This window comes from Zeus faber (genome assembly GCF_960531495.2).
Source record: "Zeus faber genome assembly, chromosome: 5".
In the NCBI taxonomy this organism is placed as follows: domain Eukaryota; kingdom Metazoa; phylum Chordata; class Actinopteri; order Zeiformes; family Zeidae; genus Zeus; species Zeus faber.
In genome coordinates, this window is record NC_137192.1 from 16070777 (window position 1) to 16083662 (window position 12886).

General features: G+C 44.4%; 1 protein-coding gene across 1 annotated transcript; it reads right to left on the minus strand.

Moving 5' to 3' along the window:
• Positions 1 to 133: 133 nt before the first annotated feature.
• On the minus strand, positions 134 to 11138 carry brpf3a (bromodomain and PHD finger containing, 3a). Its single transcript, XM_080000246.1, has 12 exons — positions 9664 to 11138; positions 9375 to 9531; positions 9149 to 9280; positions 8826 to 8954; positions 8055 to 8367; positions 5588 to 5926; positions 4912 to 5466; positions 4763 to 4823; positions 4547 to 4635; positions 4294 to 4388; positions 3965 to 4119; positions 134 to 1952 (listed from the first exon to the last, which is right to left on the minus strand). Exons 1-12 carry the CDS (start codon positions 11115 to 11117, stop codon positions 1769 to 1771), a joined length of 3663 nt encoding a protein of 1220 aa, XP_079856372.1. The 5' UTR covers positions 11118 to 11138; the 3' UTR covers positions 134 to 1768.
• Positions 11139 to 12886: the final 1748 nt, after the last annotated feature.

Here is a 12886-nt window from a genome sequence, read left to right on the forward strand (position 1 = left end):
GTATTCATTCAAGTCTTGGATTTTGAAGTCTTTTGTTGATAGCAGCTCAGGTCATGTTGGGAATCGGTACAATTTAGGAACGTGCACGTGACGCGGTTCAGAACTTGGATTAACAAAAAGGATATTAAACAAGTTGTCCTTTGAAACTGCATTTATTTCATGTGAGAAAATATTGTCTTGGAGAGATTATAGATCTTGCAGAGCAATTTAAATGACAAGATCAGAAATCCCCCCTGCCACTGAAAAGAGTAATCACAGTAGGCTAGTGCCACCACTCATGCCTACAGCGTTGTGCCGACTGCTAGTGAACATCGTCTGAATTTTCAGTAAGTACCATCACTATTACAAAGGGGCTACAGAGCATCATACATTTGTGTTTTTTTTTGTTGTTTTTTTTACAATATTTTACTTTTTAAATAACACTCTTTCAACTGTCACACAATATAAATTAAAATCTAATAATTAGATCTTTGCATTCCTTAAATTACTTAATGTAAGCCAATATAAACATACATTTACATATTTACATATCTATACACATGCACATTTCTTCGAGTCCATATACAAGCTTTTAGACACGCACACACACAGACAGACATCACTAGGAGTCATTAATCCGTTAAAGTGTTTTCCCAATCGGATCAATTGTGCTTAACAAATAATTACAATCAAATTTGTGAACAGATATTCCTCAAGGTGTGATTTGCAGTGAGCTGTTGGGAGCGCCACTGCCAGAGATTCCGCGTCTTTATAGCCACTTTATTTTATTACTATTCAACTAAGTAGCTGCACCAAGTTTTCCAACATTCTATTATCAAAATTAAAACAAAAGCTTCCCAATATGGAAAGAGTTTCGTAAGTCTCACCGACAGTAAAACTACATTTCAAGAACGTTTGCAGAGGCAGATTATGGACTTAAGGTATTTGTTCACTTTGAATTGTTCAGACTTCCCTGGTTGTTTAAATTTGAGCATTAAAATTAGTTTTTGAAAACACTGAACCTTCGAGTGACCGGGGAGCACACAAGGCATAAATACAATGGAAAAACAGAAGCAGTCATACAGCGATCTTACAGACACCAAATTCCGGATATCAATGCCAATAACGGCTCTACGGGGTTGAGGGCCTTTCTGAATGAAACAAAAAGCATCATTAAAAACAACTGTTACTAAATATATTACTTTGAAGCGAGGCTAGTTTGTTGCTGGCTTGACACAGGGAGATGGTGAAAAAAAAAAAAAACAGCATGTCAACACCCACAGGAATATGAAACAAGATTTCACATTTTTAGCCTATACAAAATTTTGGATCATAGGAGGGGATTACTGCTCTTTAAGAAAGTGGCGACATTTCATTGGCCAATACAATCTGAGAAAGCTCCGAATCAAGCGAGTTTGGTGTGAATAAAATATTTACAGTTTCCCACACTTTAAAGTCTTGATTCACTTTGGCCTAGGACAAACACAATATCAACATGTAGCAACAGTGGTTTGTGTAAAAACAAAAACAAAATCATATACATGAATAATTACAATTCATCTAAAATCTCTTCAAGCACAATAAGCAATATTTCCCATAAAAGCATCACCTAGCGTTTTCTCGATCCGACTATATAAACAAATCATTTAGGTTGAAACGGAAACCAAAAATACCTTCCTTCCTCACCTATTTGAGGGGAGCGTTTCAAATGGCCTTCCATTCATTTCAACCAGGCAACCTGTGAAGGATGATCACGTTGGGGGCGATCACGTTTTCTCCTCAAAGTTGTTCATATAAAATTGGACGGCGTGAAGTTGAGGTTCCCCCTCACGTGGTTTAAGTGTGCCATGGCCCGGTCGTACGCCGCGTGCACCGACTTGCGCACGCTGGGCTTCTTGCCCTCCATTAAGCGCAGCTTGTCCACCGTGTCGTCCGTCCCCAGCGGCAGCAGTTTGTCCTGCGGGAGCCACTGCCTGGAAGGAGCCGTGAAGGACAGTTTGAAAAGTGGCACACAGGGAGTTGAACCGCAATATGAGGGACAGTTCTACGGCTGGGTAATATCAGCCATTTGAAATAGCAAAATGTTTACACACACACACACACGTACAGTGGGGCAAAAAAGTATTTAGTCAGCCACCAATTGTGCAAATTCTCCCACTTAAAAAGATGAGAGAGGCCTGTTATTGTCATCATAGGTAAACCTCAACTATGAGACAAAATGAGAAAAAAAATCCAGAAAATCACATTGTCTGATTTTTAAAGAATTTATTTGCAAATTATGGTGGAAAATAAGTATTTGGTCATTAACAAAAGTTAATCTTAATACTTTGTTATATACCCTTTGTTTGCAATGACAAAGGTCAAACGTTTTCTGTAAGTCTTCACACACTGTTGCTGGTATTTTGGCCCATTCCTCCATGCAGATCTCCTCGAGAGCAGTGATGTTTTGGGGCTGTCGCTAGGCAACATGGACTTTCAACTCCCTCCAAAGATTTTCTATGGGGTTGAGATCTGGAGACTGGCTAGGCCACTCCAGGACCTTGAAATGCTTCTTACGAAGCCACTCCTTCGTTGCCCGGGCGGTGTGTTTGGGATCATTGTCATGCTGAAAGACCCAGCCACGTTTCATCTTCAATGCCCTTGCTGATGAAAGGAGGTTTTCACTCAAAATCTCACGATACATGGCCCCATTCATTCTTTCCTTTACACGTATCAGTCGTCCTGGTCCCTTTGCAGAAAAACAGCCCCAAAGCATGATGTTTCCACCCCCATGCTTTACAGTAGGTATGGTGTTCTTTGGATGCAACTCAGCTTTCTTTCTTCTCCAAACACGACACATTGAGTTTTTACCAAAAAGTTGTATTTTGGTTTCATCTGACCATATGACATTCTCCCAATCCTCTTCTGGATCATCCAAATGCTCTCTAGCAAACTTCAGAAGGGCCTGGACATGTACTGGCTTAAGCAGGGGGACACGTCTGGCACTGCAGGATTTGAGTCCCTGGCGGTGTAGTCTGTTACTGATGGTAGCCTTTGTTGCTTTGGTCCCAGCTCTCTGCAGGTCATTCACTAGGTCCCCCCGTGTGGTTCTGGGATGTTTGCTCACCGTTCTTGTGATCATTTTGACCCCACGGGGTGAGATCTTGCGTGGAGCCCTAGATCGAGGGAGATTATCAGTGGTCTTGTATGTCTTCCATTTTCTAATAATTGCTCCCACAGTTGATTTCTTCACAACAAGCTGCTTACCTATTGCAGATTCAGTCTTCCCAGCCTGGTGCAGGTCTACAATTTTGTTTCTGGTGTCCTTTGACAGCTCTTTGGTCTTGGCCATAGTGGAGTTTGGAGTGTGACTGTTTGAGGTTGTGAACAGGTGTCTTTTATACTGACAACAAGTTCAAACAGGTGCCATTAATACAGGTAAGGAGTGGAGGACAGAGGAGCCTCTTAAAGAAAAAGTTACAGGTCTGTGAAAACCAGAAATCTTGCTTGTTTGTAGGTGACCAAATACTTATTTTACCGAGGAATTTACCAATTAATTCATTAAAAATCCTACAATGTGATTTCCTGGATTCTTTCCCCCCATTCTGTCTCTCATAGTCGAAGTGAACCTATGATGAAAATGACAGGCCTCTATCATCTTTTTAAGTGGGAGAACTTGCACAATTGGTGGCTGACTAAATACTTTTTTGCCCCACTGTATATATATGAGGACATTTTGGGTTTGAATATTTCATAACGTAATTAATTACAGAGAGAAGCACTCTACTCACTACTAATGTTGATACTATGACCAACCAGGTATCGGCGTTGATTAGACCCACTAGAACATTTATTACCTTACTGTGATGTAGCCTTAAAGACAACATTTAACTTTTTTATTAACTTTATTGTTATTATCTATGATCCAAAAGTCTATAGACTCATATCTCAATATCATATCGTTATCATCATCGCCCGGTCCCACGCAATTCTCCACTCGTCTTACCAAGTCCTTTTTGCATCAAAGAAGAGAACCAAGAAGAGCTTCTCGCCCGCCTCGTCGTGCCTGCGGTCCCCGAGTTTGAGGACCTCCACGGGGGGGACGGGAATCGGGATTCCGTTGTGAAGAAGTCCTTCCTGAGGCATGTTTGGGTCGACAATCTGCGGGAATGAGGCGTGTCAGTCAGTCAACTGCCCACTCGATGGTTAGGTACAAAACGGGGCTTGTTGACGGACCCTGACCCGGACCTGCGGCGGGAAAGGCTGAAGCTTCCAATTCTGCTTATCATACAGCAGAAAATAATTATATCTGAATAATTAAAAGGTCGTTCTCACCATGGCTGGGTATGATGGATATCCTCGGCACTTTGCCCAAACCAGGTCCAGCGGTGTGAGCTCTGTCACACTGTCTAAAGAAATAAGTGTCCTTCCTGACAAAACCCCCCCCAAAACATTAGATCATTTCCATCCAGAAAGTGCTGTTATGTCATTTTATTTCGATAGCCAAAGAGATACTCCCATCCTCTTGTATGACAACAAAATAAAAAAATAAAAAAACAACAACATATTATTCCTCACAACAACACACCTGAGCCAGCGACATCTTCACTCTCACCGCTCGGGGCCTTCGCCAAAGCTGGTTTACCACGACTGCGTTTGGGCGGAGAAGCACTACAGCTGTAGAACAGAGAGAGGGAAATACTTAACAACATTAAATAAAATAAATAAAAAAGGTGATCTTCACTTCATTTTGAGAATATCTCAAAATGGGATTCATTTTGAAAATGTACAAGTGGATTCCAACCTTAGCCTTTGGTCATCGTCTGAGGAGACGTCCTTGTGCTTTCCAAGCCCGTTTGTTAAACCTGGAAACATAAACACCCTCTTTAGCCTTTTATCGACCACAAACCCAGTGACATCAATATATTCATGGATAACAAGCCTTCTGAGCACCTTCCAGTTTGGGCGTCGGCGAGGGTTTGTCGGTCTCGCTGTCCGAGCTGTGTCCTCTGGACCTCAGGCGATGGGAGGATGGGGAGGGAGGCGTGGGGGTGGGAGTCGGGTTTGTGGGCAGAGCGGAGAGGGCGGTCGCACGGGGGGAGTCCGGGCGGGTGTGGGGGCCGTCCAGGCCGTTTGTTTTCCCCTCTGCCACGTTCCCGAGCTGCTCCAGAGTCTTGCTTTTCCCCACCCTCGCCCCGTTTTTAGCTTTCTTGAAGAGCACCGACGTGCGACGGCCAACTCCGACCAGGGGAGGAGTCGGCGGCGTGCCCAGCGGGGTGACCTCGTGGACGGCCTCGAGTTGCGGGCAAGGCGTCTCACCGACTTCGGCCTCGTCCTCCCCGTGGGTCCGGGACCCGCTGCGGGACGACCTCTGGCGCTTGTACGAGCGGCCGGGAGAGCGCCGCCCTCCCGGCACGATGCCCAGCACTGGGGGTTCGAGCGGGGCGTCCCCCGGCAGCGGTGACGAAACCGGGCACGTAAGCTCCAGCACCGGAGGAGAGTCTACATCTGGAAGTTGCAGAAATTTGATTTAGGATCATAATGGGCGCACATTAAGTCAACTTATGAGCTTTTATAGATGGAATTATAATATATTTTAGCTGTATCCATTGCAAAAAAATCCTCTTACCCGTCCCAGGGATCGACGCTGACGTTAACGCTGCTTTATCGACAAGTTCCTTCTTTCCCTTTCCCTCTTCTTTTGCTTCTCCTTCTCCTTCTTCCTCTTCCTCTTCTTCTTCTTCTTCTTCTTCCTCCTTGTCATTACCATTTACAGACTGAGAGGATTGTTGCTGCTGGCTCATCCTCTGTCTTAAATTGTTGATCTCTCTGCGTAGCAACCGGATGCGTTTTGTCCTCCCGCCACTGGAGCGCATGCTCGTGACGATGTCCAGTTTGTCCAGGAGGGTCTTGAGCTGCTCCTCTGTGCTGAGGTGCAGCCTGTTCTCCGGATCCAGAACCGAGTCGACTGCAGAAAATGGACAGAAATAGGGGGAAGTTCAGAATCAGAATCGTTTTATTTTCGCCAGATACATTTACATATACTAGGAATTCCTTATGGTGAGGCTTGGTGCGCTTCAGTACAGACCATCAGCATTAAAAAAAATAAAGCTTAACAGTCTCTAATTGATTATAAATGTTTTGGCTAACGTTAGCAAATCAATTCACAGTTCATCCAGTGTGTTGCACAGTGAACGCACATTAGACACAAATATTCCTGTAACAGTGCCAAGTCGGCATCGGAGACGCACGAGTGCACCGGTGCGCTTCCCTCTCCTATGCGTTTTACTGTGTGTACAAGGGAGAGTGTACCTTTGACCACAATGTCCAGTAATTACACAGATATGGCAATGAAAGTGGAAAATTAACCCGACCATCTCCGACGGAATGTCCTCTGGACTGTGAGAACACGAGCGGGATTTTTTCAGGAGCGATCTGTGATCTGCTCCGCAGCGGAGCAGCAGGAAATTGAGTAAATTAAACACTGGAGTCTAGAGTTATTACTTGCTTTGTTTGGAGAAAAGATCGCTCTGATCGGAGCTGCAGAGATGCGGAACTGTGCGTAACGCCCCCCATACTACTAAATTTGAGCATTCCAATTTTGAATATATTCTAATTTTAAAAATAATCAAGCATACAAATTCAAATGTGTTTTTAGAGGAATATCTGCAGCCCTAGTTCTTAGAACTTCCTGCAGTGCAAAAATGTCTTCTTTGAAGGATTATAGTTTTCTGGGTTTTGTAAAACGCAGCACGAGCAGCCCAGGCTCAAGCTGTCTGTGTAGATGTCGCACTCGCAAGTGTTTGGAGGGGAATGAGTTCCGAAAGACGAAGCGGCCCGCTCCTGAAACTAATGAAATTGACAGTTTTTCACTAATTTCTGCTCCAAATCTAGATGGATATTTATCAAACTTGACCGACCAGACGTCTGAAATGTTACGTTTCTAACGAGACCTCAACCGTGTCTCTGCGTACTGCCGTTGTCGTGTTTCAGGTACTTTTAGCCCGAAAAACAGAGAATAAAAATAAAATAAAATGCAGAGCAATAACAATACTAACAAAATGAAAATATATACAAATGACCAAAAATAACAGAATTAATTGGATATTTAAGATATACAAATAAATAAATGCAATACTATGCACAGGATAAAATATTGTTATGGGTATAGGCGAAAGATGAGAAATTACAATAATAATTATTACTATGCTATTAATAGTATAGTATACTATTACTATCTTATTACAGTATGTACAGTGTTCACCAGTGTTAAGTGCGTGACAATATATCATGTTAAATGCACATATCTGTATATACATAGGCATATTCCTTCTATCTATTCCATTTTATTTCAATTCATTTTTATTGTATTTTATTCTATATATTTTTATCTTATTCTATAAGTATTCCACTTACTGTATTACGTTTTAGGAGTCAGTTAGTCGGTCTATTAGAAAGGAATTTTCTACTTTTTATTTTATTTTCTATTTTTTCCTAGGACATATTGTGTGCTATCACCGGGGCGTTGCATTACATTTCACTGCATATATGTATGGAAGTATGTATATGTATGTGACAAATTATAAAAAATCTTGAATCTTGTTATCTGAATTCTTTGTTTAGAACTGGAAGAGACGTTTTTGAAATTTTGTTTTTTACGTTTTGACAGAGCCGCACCAAATATTCAAGCCCTTTCATGTGGGCAACATAGACTATTTATAATCACCGTACAGTGCATTAGAGGCATGTGTTAGTGGGCCTAACTCATGCCTTCTTTTCCCACCAAATAATGCAATTAAAGGAGAACATTGCCTTCTACTTTCAGTTTCCTCTAACAGAATGCGGCAACACCTAGTGAGCTAGAAAGTAATTTTCTCTTCAAAATTATTATTATCATTATTATATTACTAAAAATTATACTAATTTAAAAAACAAAGACAAATAAACTCATAAATTCATATAATATAATATAATAAACACCAACACTTTATCATTTTTATATATAATTTTTGTCATAACCAAGGAGCCACTGGGGAGTAGTTAAAGAGCTGGAGGTTGCCAGCCACTGGTATAACAGGAAAACCAGTACAACTCACCGTCATCCCATGAGCAGTGGTAAAACCCATGCTTGTTGGGAGCTTCTGGAAGGTGCATGCCGGAGGAGGGGTCCAGGCCGATGCTCTGCGCCTGCCTGTGGGCATGGCGCAGTATTGCGCCACCGACCTCCTGCAGCTGCAGGGCCGCCTTGTGAAACATGGAGTCCTTGGAGTTGTATTTCAGGCAGTTGGACACCATGAGTTCAAAGTCGCTCTCCAGGTCGGCGACGGAGCAGTAGGCATGTGCCTCCAGTTTGGTGTTCATGGTGGAGAGGTCCATAGGTTGGGAAATAAACTCCAGGTAATCTGGAACCTGCGTGAAAACATTGAAAAATCAAATCCATCCCCAAGTCAATCTACAAGGGACAGAGACGGGCCTGAAAAATCTTCTGTTGAGACTCGATTGTTGGTCGATCATTTGTTTGGCACGATCATGTAATTGTAGTTGACTATCGACAGTCAAAATGTTTTCATAAATAATAGCCTTTTTTATGCCACTATCGTAGTATGAGCTTGTCATAGTGTATTAATACATGTCCACCCATTGCAGAAGAGCTCTATTGACATTGAACATTGGAACATAAAAATTTCCCACAACCAAACTCACAGGAATTCACCTAATTCACATCCTACTTATTCATTGCAACATTTCCAACATTGGTTTGAAATTCCCTTTGACATTTGGATGGAAACAGACTGTGGAATCCAACAACTTCACAAAACGATCGCTCAAATGATTGTGAATAACTGTGCAGTTGGAACTGCACCAACCTCTGCGAGATTGACAGGTTGCGAGAAGATTTTGGCCGTGTCTTTCTCCTGCAGCTGGTCCAGGGTGGAACGCAGGAGCAGGAGAGCGGGAGTCAACTTCAGCTCCAGAGCAGCTTGTTGAATCTTCATCTGAGGAGGCAGAGCGGCGAACATTCAAGGTTAAAAAAGAAAAACAAAAAAAACAAAACCCCTGTGAGCCAGAAAAACGAGGTGGAAGTGATGAAGAAATGGCTGGCGAGCAAGCGAGATGGCGGCGATGGGAACATCTGTAAAACTCTGGTGCATTTCTAACATGAACACTAAGATATGATAATGCAATCCACCTGTTCCCTCTTTAGCCTCTCCCTCTTGCGGATGAGCTCAACCAGCAGCCGGGCTCGCTCCAAGTCCTGTCGCAACTTCTGCCAGTAGCGCAGCTGCTCCCTCGCAGCACAGAGCTTCTCATCAGGCTCCTTCTAAAAACGCAAAAAGAAGTAAAAGACAATAGCAGTGATTTTTTTTTGATTGGATCAGACACGCGAACGGTAATGTCCAGGGCTCCCTTCTCACCTGCTCTGTGGTCTTGTGTGCCTGCATGTGGGAGTGAAGCCGTCGTATCAGAGGCATGCCGTTTCTGGACTGTCGCTTCAGTAACCAGTAGTTGTGAAGCCTCTGCATGAACTGATTCTTCCTCTGCACTGCAACCCCCGTGCAGATCTTGTTGAGCCTGTGGAGACAAGTTGTTATGATGTAGAATCCGTCCATTTGTATTGTAGACGATAACAACAGCAAATAAGCTTGCGGTAGAGGTTTTTTTTTTTTTTCAAGATATTTTTTTAAAACAACTTGATCATCGAACCTGTGAGAGGGGATTTGAGGCACCAGCAGCACAGGCACAGTGGAGCGACGGCTCGACCCTCCAGACCCTTTCTTGGTGTTCTTCTTCTGTCCCTTGGTGGCGTTCTTCTTTTGTGGCGAGGGCGGGCTCTGCGTATACGACCTCTGACCCCGGTTACCCCGTCCGCCCACCAGTCTGCCCTCTGTGGCCTCATCTCCAGACCCGTCTCGGCGAGAGCCGACCGGGGAGTGATGCTCGCAGAAGGCCGTCTTCTTCACGGAGAAGGTGGTTCCGTTGACCCCCGTCTCCCGGACCGGTTCTATCTTCATGAACAGGCCGGCCTTTTGGGCGCAGGTGACGTGAAAGGCCCTGTAGCAGTTGGCTTTGTGACACTGGATGGACGCTCCCCTGCCTTTTTCCTTGCACAGGTAGCAGGTGAGCTTCCAGCGAGCAGACGGGATGTTTTTCACACCCTCAACAGGCTCCAAGAACACAGTATTGGCAAAGCAGACCTCAGGGATCCATATGGCACAGACAACATGAGCCCAGCGTCCGTCACTCGCCTGTTTGAAGGCACCTCCCCGGTTGGGGCAGAGCACGCAATCTACAGGACGCGAGGGGGACTGCAAGCAGCAGCGGCATAGCCACTGGCCTTCTGGGACATAGGGCACACCGTAACACTCCTGGTGGACCGCCAGATTGCATATGTCACAGAACAGGATAACGTTGCTATTCAGACACTCGTCGTCGAGGCAGACGCAGCAGAAGGCATCCTCGTCAATGGCACTCTGAGAAAGAGCCTGGTTACGGGACTCCAGGATGGACTCCCTTTCCAGGCGGTCGATCAGCAGTTCAAAGGTATCGGGAGATACGGAGGCGTGGCCGTCAGATACCCTCTTCTGGTTGACCATCTCGAGCCAGGCGAGATCCTCCTCATCCATGTCATACTCGGCCTCACAGTCCTGCTCCTCCCCCGATTTCTCGATGTAGCGGTAGTAGGCCGCAGGGAGAGGAGGTGCGTCTGAGGGACATATTGAACTCAGCACACGAAAAATGGGCTCCGGCAGAGGACTTTGGAAGGGAAGTTGGTAGGAATTAGAATGACTTGTGTGCTGCTGGGAGCCAGATCGATTGCTCTGGTGAGATGCACTCTTGCCATTCTTCCTCCCTTTAACATTTGGAGGCTTCCTCCATGATCTGGCTTTGCTCTTGCTCTGCTCACTGTTCTCCTTGTTGCTGTTGCACTCAGAAATATCTTGGGCCATCATCTCATCCTCTGTTATAACCGGCAGAGGATCTGTGATGTTAATCCTGTGGAGTCTTCCATCTAGATCAACCTCCACTATTTTCTGGGCCTGGGCGTAGGTCAAAGTCTCCCTGGACGGGGACAACTGAAGTCTGTATGGGGACGGCGGTCGCAGCTGGCCAGAGGAACCCCTGCCCCGTCCCCGCCCTCTGCCTCTGCCCCTACCCATGTTGAGTCTGTTAACAACTGTCTCGCATACCCGCCCCCACGGCTTCCTCATTAGGGTTTACACCCTCTCTCTGATGGTGGAAAAAAAGAGGAAGACAAAAATAATTACCTTGATTGGAGGGAAGTGTGCAGAATAATCCATTGTAAGAGTGTGGCAAGTTGTTTGTTATTAAAACAAACACAGTATTGATAATTACATGCCAACTACAGCCAATGAGTAACAACAAGTTTAATGATATGGCTGGGTGAAGTGGACAAAAATCAAATATCACAATATGTTATGACGATGTTCATAAGTTGATAATATTCTGGGTATGATATTTGATCAGTCATAAAATATTTACACAGAATAAATTGAGACAACAATCATTGGCAATGTGGGTATTATAACCAAGCAGGTAGAGGCATTGACAGAAAATGGCAATACCGATCAATGCAGCCTTAAAGACATCTATATCACTATATTCCAATAATCAAAATGCCAGATGATTTGTAGTCACCATGTATCACAATATGGATATTATATCGGTATATCACCCAGCCCTAATGCACTTGTGATATGATCACATTTCATAATAATGATGGTGATAATATTAATAGCTAGTGTGCTAGGCCTGTGTGTGTGTTTTGGGTGCGCTTTCTTCCTTGGTACAAACTGACGGCGGTTCCTCCAAATGCTCATCTTTGTGACTTCACAAACACGTCACAAGACATCACAAGACGCCCCCCACCCTCGGTAGCTCCCGGTGGGCGGGGCTATGGGGGGAATTGTTTACATGTGTTTCCATGACGACTAAACTTCTATACCAATGCAATTTTCCAGAAGCTGTTAACCACCAGCTTCCACAAAGCATTAGCACACCCGTATCGGCATCGTTTTGAAGTAGCGTGGCCAAATTTGGCTATAATAATAGTAATAATAATAAGAATAAGAATAAGAATAAGAAGTGCAATAATAATGCCAGCACAATTAACAATGTTTCTGTTAAGAATTGCGATTTGTTTAATATATGATGATATGTGATATTTTTTTTGTTATTGTTGGATTCATGTAAAGCTTTTTTTTTTTTTTTTTTTAAATGACAAAACAACACATTTTTACAGTTGTATTTCTAGCTGCACAGCTGTCTCTTACCTGCACCACAGAGCAATCTGATTGGTCCAATCGGACGTCTGTCGTACAGTCGCCTCACTTCTTGACCAATCACCTGCTCGTGTGGTGTAATTTTTTCCCCCTGTTGCTATGCATAGTTCGGTTGCAACGCACTAAACACCAACCCTGGGCTCCAACGCCTGTCAGCCATTTTACCCGTACAACAACAGAGACAACACTCTGATTGCAAGTTGATTAGGTTGCCCTGTTCTCCGTGACAGTAGTAACCAGGCCGCGTCATGCGTCCCACGCACACTGCCCAACCATGTGTATTCCTGGCACACGCCACGTTTTCACACGCAGTGTGAAAAAGACGCGGCCTCGCAGTTTGTACTGACTGACTCCAGAGCCCGCTCAGAGCTGCTCTGCTGCTAATAACACGGTGTCAGGCGGTCGGAGCAGGAGACGCCGAGCTCCCTCGCAACACGACAGTCGCTTCCAAATCTGACAGAAATACTGGAAAAAGCAAATTACTTCACCTTGTGTGCCGCTGTCCAAAGCAGTGCGCGAAGCAGAGAAGGCGGTATATCCCAGCTAAATGACAGCTAGTGAACTAGCAGCCAGGCGGACATGCTAGCTGCTCCACTGCTACTAGCTTAGCTACTAGCTTAGCTAGC